At 48.4% G+C, this 7696-nt stretch overlaps 1 protein-coding gene across 1 annotated transcript in view; it reads right to left on the reverse strand.

Annotated features, from left to right (window-relative positions):
- Positions 1 to 7262, reverse strand: part of LOC308671633 (cytosolic purine 5'-nucleotidase-like) — a 28924-nt gene extending 21662 nt beyond the window's left edge. The window contains exon 1 of the mRNA XM_081333984.1: positions 7087 to 7262. Within this exon, the coding sequence (XP_081190110.1) occupies positions 7087 to 7184 (98 nt within the window). The 5' untranslated portion in view covers positions 7185 to 7262. The remainder of the gene's footprint in view (positions 1 to 7086) is intronic.
- Between the last annotated feature and the right edge of the window lie 434 nt (positions 7263 to 7696).

Below are 7696 nucleotides of genomic sequence, written 5' to 3' on the forward strand. Positions count from 1 at the left end.
GGCTGCTTTTCTCTCAAGTCTGGGTGCTTCCTTCAAAGAGCCTGTGTTCCAGTCTTTGTGTTGCATTAGGGTTTCAGATTGCCAGCTAGAGAGCTCTACTAACTGCACCGGCATGGCAGAGGACAGAATTTGCCTTGAATGAACTTTCTCTGGTCAAGCTACCCCTTAGGAATTGGCTGCTGTCTATGGCATGGCCTCAGCAGCCCCTAAGCTTGCTCCGGATTCCTGTGCAGCCAATCATTCATCAGTACCACCCTGTACGAACATTTCTTGAAGCCCTTTTCCACCCTTCCAAGGGTCACTTTGGATTCCATCTGCTCACTGAGCCTGTTCAACCACCAGGGGTTGCAGAGCCTGTCTGGCTCCCCAAAGAGGTTTTCTGATGGAAAATGTCCAACTGCTTGAAGGACCGTTGCCAGCTGCCATTGGAGCACCAACAGCTTTCTCTACTGGTGGATGCCTGACCTCTTCCAGCAAAGTCTGTTCACCTGCTGAAGAGAACGGGAAGGTCCTGGACTTCAGCCTCTGCGTCAGAGCATTTCATCATTGTCTGCAATCCTCTTTAACAGGACATTGCTTCATGTAATGTGTCAATAGTTGCAAACTGCCTGTCAGCCCTTTCTTTGCTCACCCAGGTTGCTATTACCACCACCACCCCGCCCCTCCTGGCACTCTACAGCCTTCCCTCCTAGGTCAAGGCCTGATCTACAAAGAAAACAATGCAGATTGTGGGGTGTGTGTGGAGTGGCAATGCTGGTAGGTGGGGCAGGAGAGAAGAGCCAGAGTGGACTTTCAGGATGAGCAAACAAACCATGGCTAGATATAGCATCCATGTTATCAATGCTTTCAGAGTCAATTGTTCCTACATTTCCTAGTGGAACCTGTAATTGCATTGAACTGTTTCCTCAGCTAAAAGTATGTTCAGATACAGTTGTAGGATATTCCATTGTCTCATTCCTCGCCACTATCTTCATTTTCTCATTTTTTTTTCCACATGGCTACTCAGTGTGTTAAGAGTTCAATAACAGAGGGAGCAACGCCCAACAGCCAGAAGCAGAATCCTGCCATATAAGTCATGGAAAATGTCTCAGACCCTCTGTTTATTCTTGACCTTGTATGCCCTTGTTTTAGCCCATTCCCATGGTGTTCTTGCACCTGTGTACACAGGAGTCTGTAAAGATGTGGCCTGCTGCATTTTGGACCAATCATGGTTCTCAAATACTCTTTAAGAACAACCCCCAAGAACTGTAGTCTGCACATTACAGTACTTGAACTTGCTGGTTATAAGGACATTACTGCAGTCGGGTCCTTCTGCCTCAGGTAAGGTTGCAACTGGCACACCTGCCAAAATGGGCATAGCCTTTGTTGGCTGTAACTTCCATCTGCTGAGCCAACAAAAAACATTAATCAGAAACACCCAAATTGTGAACCTACTTCTTGAAGTGTAGTACAGGAACCTGATATATCCAGGAATCAACTGCAGTCCAATTCCATCCAGATCCTGACAATCTCTAGGAACTGCTAAACGATGTCAAAAACATCTCCCTTAATAGCCCATTGATGATGTACAATTGAGTATTACTAGCACATTGATGATGCCGTACCAAGAACCATTGGATGACCTCTCTCCTCTGTGGCAACTCAGAAGTAACGGGCCTCCCCCACCAACACTCAGTGGAACTGCCCAATATGGAATGAGCAGTTCAAATTGATTCCTCCATTGTAAAATAACACCTATGACTCCAACCCTCACAGACAGTCCAAAGATGATCAATAATACCAAAGTTGTCAATAGATCTAATAAAACCAGGAGAGGGCTATTTTCCCCATCCATGTCACAATGCAGGTCACCCAAGAGAGGAAACAACGCTATCTTCATTCCAAAACAGGCCTCAGTTTTATCTGAAAGGAGTCCAGATAGGTTGCTATGAAACTGGCCCACCACCATCTTAACAATGTGCCCTAAAAAGAGAAGTTTGAAAACAAATTAGGGGGTCTATCAATGCTCTCTTCATGAGGGGTTGCGTCACAATTCTTTTAAGGCTGCCAAAAGTTCCCCTTCCCACAATGAGGCATTCACAATTTCCCAGATGCAAAATCCTGACCCGTTTCCAGTATAAGCTAAGGAAATGCAGGGGTCCAGCCAGCAGGTAGCAGAAGGGAACCACTTTGCTCCCTTTCTAAGGAAGCCCCTTTGCTCCCTCAGAAAGCTCATCCCAAGGGACTCCCTGGAGGAGGAGGAGGAGGAAGAGGAGGAGGAGGAGGAAATGTTTCAGTCACCAATAAGGATGGTCCATGTGGAAAAGTCCACCCTACAGTGATTTTAAGCAACTCTATTTGCAAAATTTTGCACAAACTGTCACAGCAGCCATGTAGGAAATTATAAAGCTAATTCATTCGTAAGACTGCTAGATGGCAGTCATCCAATAAAATAAGGGAGAAGTAGGGATAATTCCCCCTTCATGGATTACTACTTTGTCATGATGAAGGGGCTTGCATAATTCAATGAAGCTATGCCGTGCAGGGCCACCCAAGGCGGAAAGGTCATAGCAGAGTTCTGACAACACATGATCCACTGGAGAAGGAAATGGCAACCCACTCCAGTATCTTTGCCATGAAAACCATATGAACAGTACCAAAAGGCAAAACGATATGATGCTGGAAGATGAGCCCCTCAGGTCGGAAGGCGTCCAATATGCTACTGGGGAAGAGTAGTAGCGCCAGAAAGATTGAAGAATGAAGCGACTGGGCCAAAGCCGAAAGGACACTCAGCTGTGGATGTGTCTGGTGGTGAAAGGAAAGTCCGATGCTGTAAAGATTTTTCTCCATAGGAACCTGGAATGTAAGATCCATGAATCAAGGAAAGCTGGACGTGGTCAAAAAAGAGATGACAAGACTGAACATCGACATCTTAGGTATCAGCGAACTAAAATGGACAGGAATGGGTGAATTTAATTCAGATGACCATCAGGTATACTACTGCAGGCAAGAATCCCTCAGAAGAAATGGAGTAGCCTTCATAGTCAATAAAAGAGTAGGAAAAGCAATACTGGGATACAATCCTCAAAATGACAGAATGATCTCAGTTCGAATCCAAGGCAAACCATTCAATATCACAGTAGTCCAAGTCTTTGCCCCAACCACTGGTGCTGAAGAGGATGAAATTGACCGGTTCTATGAAGCCCTACAGCACCTTATAGAACTAACACCAAAAAATGATGTCCTTATCATCATGGGGGATTGGAATGCTAAAGTAGGAAGCCAAAAGATAAGCGGAATAACAGGCAAGTTTGGCCTTGGAGTACAAAATGAAGCAGGGCACAGGCTGATAGAATTTTCTCAAGAGAATACGATGGTCATAGCAAACACTCTTTTCCAATAACCCAAGAGACGGCTCTACACATGGACATCACCAGACAGTCAACACAGAAATCAGATTGACTATATGCTCTGCAGCCAAAGATGGAGAAGCTCTATACAGTCAGTAAAAACAAGACCAGGAGCTGACTGTGGCTCAGACCATGAGCTTCTCATTGCAAAGTTTAGGCTTAAACTGTAGAAAAGTAGGGGAAAGCACTAGGCCACTCAGGTATGAATTAAATTATATCCCTGTTGAATATACAGTAGAGGTGACAAATAGATTTAAGGAACTAGATCTGATAGACGGAGTACCTGAAGAACTATGGACAGAGGTTCGCAACATTGTACAACAGGTAGCAACCAAAACCATCCCAAAGAAAAAGAAATGCAAGAAAGCAAAATGGCTGTCTCAGGAAGCTTTGCAAATAGCTGAGGAAAGGAGGGAAGCGAAAGGCAAGGGAGAAAAAGAAAGATACGCCCAATTGAATGCAGAATTCCAGAGAATAGCTAGAAGTGATAAGAATGCCTTCTTAAATGAACAGCGCAAAGAAATAGAAGAAAACAATAGAATAGGGAGGACCAGAGATCTTTTCAAGAAAATTGGAGAGATGAAGGGAACATTTAATGCAAAAATGGGCATGATAATGGACCAAAATGGCAGGGACCTAACAGAGGCAGGAGATTAAGAAGAGGTGGCAAAATCACACAGAAGAACTATAAGAGCTTGATGTCCTGATAATCACAACGAGGTGGTCACTGACCTCGAGCCAGACATCCTAGAATGTGAAGTGAAGTGGGCTTAGAAAAGCTGAGCAACAACAAAGCTAGTGGAGGTCACAGTATTCCAGCTGAGCTATTCAAAATTTTAAAAGACGATGCAGTAAAAGTGCTACACTCAATTTGCCAGCAAATTTGGAAAACTCAACAGTGGCCACAGGATTGGAAAAGATCAGTTTACATTCCAATTCCAAAGAAAGGCAGTGCCAAAGAATGTTCAAACCATCGCACCATTGCACTCATTTCACATGCTAGTAAAGTTATGCTTAAAATCCTACAAGCAGTATGTGGATCGAGAACTACCAGAAGTACAGGCAGGATTTCAAAGAGGCAGAGGAACTAGAGATCAAATTGCCAACATACGCTGGATCATGGAGAAAGCTAGAGAGTTCCAGAAAAACATCTACTTCTGCTTCATTGACTATGCTAAAGCCTTTGATTGTGTGGATCATAACAAACTGCGGTAAGTTCTTAAAGAGATGGGTGTACCAGACCATCTTATTTGTCTCTTGAGAAACCTATATGTGGGCCAAGAAGCAACATTGAGAACTGGACACGGAACCACTGATTGGTTCAAAATTGGGAAAGAAGTCTGGCAAGGCTGTATACTATCACCCTGCCTGTTTAACATATATGCAGAGCACATCATGTGAAAGGCAGGGCTAGGTGAATCAAAAGTTGGAATTAAGATTGCTGGAAGAAATATCAACAACCTAAGATATGCAGATGATACCACTCTAATGGCAGAAAGTGAAACAGAACTAAAGAGCCTCTTGTTGCGGGTGAAGGAGAGTGCAAAACCTGGGTTGAAACTTAACATTAAGAAAATCAAGATCATGGCATCCGGCCCTCTCAATTCCCTGGCAAATAGATGGGGAAGAAATGGAGGTAGTGACAGATTTTATTTTCCTGGGCTCCAAGATTACTGCAGATGGGGACTGTAGCCAAGAAATTAAAAGACGCTTACTCCTGGCAAATCTAGACAGCACGCTAAAAAGCAGAAACATCACCCTGTCAACAAAAGTGCATATAGTCAAGGCTATGGTCTTCCCAACTGTAATGTATGGCAGTGAAAGTTGGACCATAAAAAAGGCTGAGCGCCAAAGAATTGAGGCCTTTGAACTCTGGTGCTGGAGAAGACTCCTGCGAATCCCTTGGACTGCAAGGCGATCAAACCGGTCAGTCCTAGAGGAGATCAACCCTGACTGCTCTTTAGAAGGCCAGATCGTGAAGCTAAAACTCAAATACTTTGGCCACCTAATGAGAAGGAAGGATTCACTGGAGAAGAGCCTAATGCTGTGAAAGATTGAGGGCAATAAAAGAAGGGGACGACAGAGAATGAGGTGGCTGGATGGAGTCACTGAAGCAGTAGGCGTGAGATTAAATAGACTCCAGAAGATGGTATAGGACAGGAAGGCCTGGAGGAACATTGTCCATAGGGTTGCGATGGGTCGGACATGACTTCGCAGCTAACAACAGGATAATTCACACACACACACATTGACATGGTGTAGACCCAAACATGGACATGTATACATGCTCAGCCAGATTCACTTGGAGACTTCTTCCAAAGCTGCTCCACGTGTTGTTTCTGGCATTTCATTTCCCTCAGTAAACCAAGGTGCCATTCCCAGTCAGACCCAGAAAAAGGCACCTGGCTTACTACCTGAACAGAATTTCCTCATCAGAAATCCCGGAGAATCCCCAAACAACAGGAGGCAAACCATCCAAACTGGTTCCTCTCCCTTAAGGAAGTTCCACAAGGGTAGCAATAGTAACTGGCCCAGGGCACGAACTAACAGCGATAATGGGTTAAGTGAAATCCCCTCCATTTCTGGCCCTTTCAACAGGAGACAAAAATGAGATCAGAATCTGCCTATCAGTACATATAGAGCCAATGTCAAAATCCATTTATATCCCATTCATAAAATCCTATATGTATGTTCTTACAATCTTACAACCCCACTGGATTCTGACATTTTTCCAAGGAGAAGTATGTAATAGAAACAGACCTTATTCCAATGCTTATTCACAAAACAGGATAATAGGGTTGGAAGGGACCTTGGAGGACTTCTAGTCCAACCCCTGCACAAGCAAGAGACCCTCTACCATTTCCAACAATGGCTCTCTTCTTAAAACATCTCCAGGGATGGAGCACCTACATCCCATAATGAACTCACAACCTTATTCATTGCTGAATAAGGAAGGGCGTGGCATTCCACGCATTTTAATTAAGAATTGGCTAAGTGTGGCTTTCCATACTCAGGGGGCCAAATGAATAAGTGGTGACTGCCTCGGCACCCTTCCGCTTCGAGGCGACTTTGCTGGGGGGTTAGGGTTAGGGCAGGCTGGGCAGTCCCGCAGAGGCGTCTCCTTCCTTCCTCAACGGCGGCGTCTTCTCAACAAGAACTTTTTCCTCGGCAGATCCGGGACGCCCACCCCCCACCACACGGGGGCCAGGAGATCGGTCGGCCTTCAGGGCTTAGCCGGGGGAGACTCCTGAGAAAAGGCGGTCCCGAGCGGCTTTCCCAGCGAGCCCCTCCAGGACCCCAGCCGGGCGCCGCCTGCTTCGGAGGCGAATGGAGGGGCTCGCTGGCAAAGCCGTCGCCCCCGCCCGCTCCCTCCGTGGCCTCTCCCAGCTGCGCTCGTCCGCTTCGACGGCCTCCGGGCCGAGCCCCGCCGCGCTGCCCGTCCAACGCCGCGGCCTCCCGCCGGCCCCGGTCCGAGACGGCAGCGCTGGGCAGACCCGCGGGACCCCCGCTTCTGCGGCAGGGGGCTGCTCCCGGCCTACGAGGCAGAGGCGCTTTCGCTCGACAACACCGTCGCAGCGCAGAAGGTGCCGGGGGTCGCGGGGTGCGGCGGCCGGCGAAGGAGGGAGCGCGCCCGGTGCCCTCCCGGCTTCTGCCTTCGCCCACCGCCCGGCGCCTTCCCAGCCCCCACCGCCCTCACCGGTGGTGGTAGTCCCGCTTGACGGGGCCGCGGGGCTCGGGGGCGGCCGGGAAGAGAGACTCCGTGGCCCATGGGGCCTCAAGGGGGACGCTGCCCATCTCCGCGGCGGTGGCGGCGAGGAGAAGCCTCGGCTACGACTGCCCGCTGCGTCCCCTGGCCGGGGGAGAGGCTCCCGGTCCTGCCCAGCCCGAGGGCCCCTCCCTGGCTGCCCGCTAGTCACCGCCCCGGCCCCGGCCTGACCCTGGCCGAGCTCCGGGGCGGCGCTGCAGCCGCGCCTCGACGGCAAGGCCGCCGCTGCTCCGGGACCAGGGCCGAAGGGGAGGGAGGCGGCGAGGCTGGTCCGTCTGGCTCTTTGGAGTCGCTGGTGACGAGAGAGGGGCGCTGGGCGAGCAGGAGCTTTGGAGGGCTTGGCGTCTTCTGGATTAGAGGGGTTCGAGGCATCTCCATGCCCTCCTACCCCAGGAGGGGAGATCCGTCATTTTTCCTTTCTCACCTATAAATTTTCATGACAAGCGTGAATGTTGCAAGATGTGATAATGAATATAACAAGGCAAATTCTTTTGAGCCTCTTATTTCCCACTGTTCCAGTTTCTCTGTTTGCCTTTTGCAT

This window comes from Vipera berus, assembly GCF_964194415.1.
Source record: "Vipera berus genome assembly, chromosome: 8".
NCBI lineage: Eukaryota > Metazoa > Chordata > Lepidosauria > Squamata > Viperidae > Vipera > Vipera berus.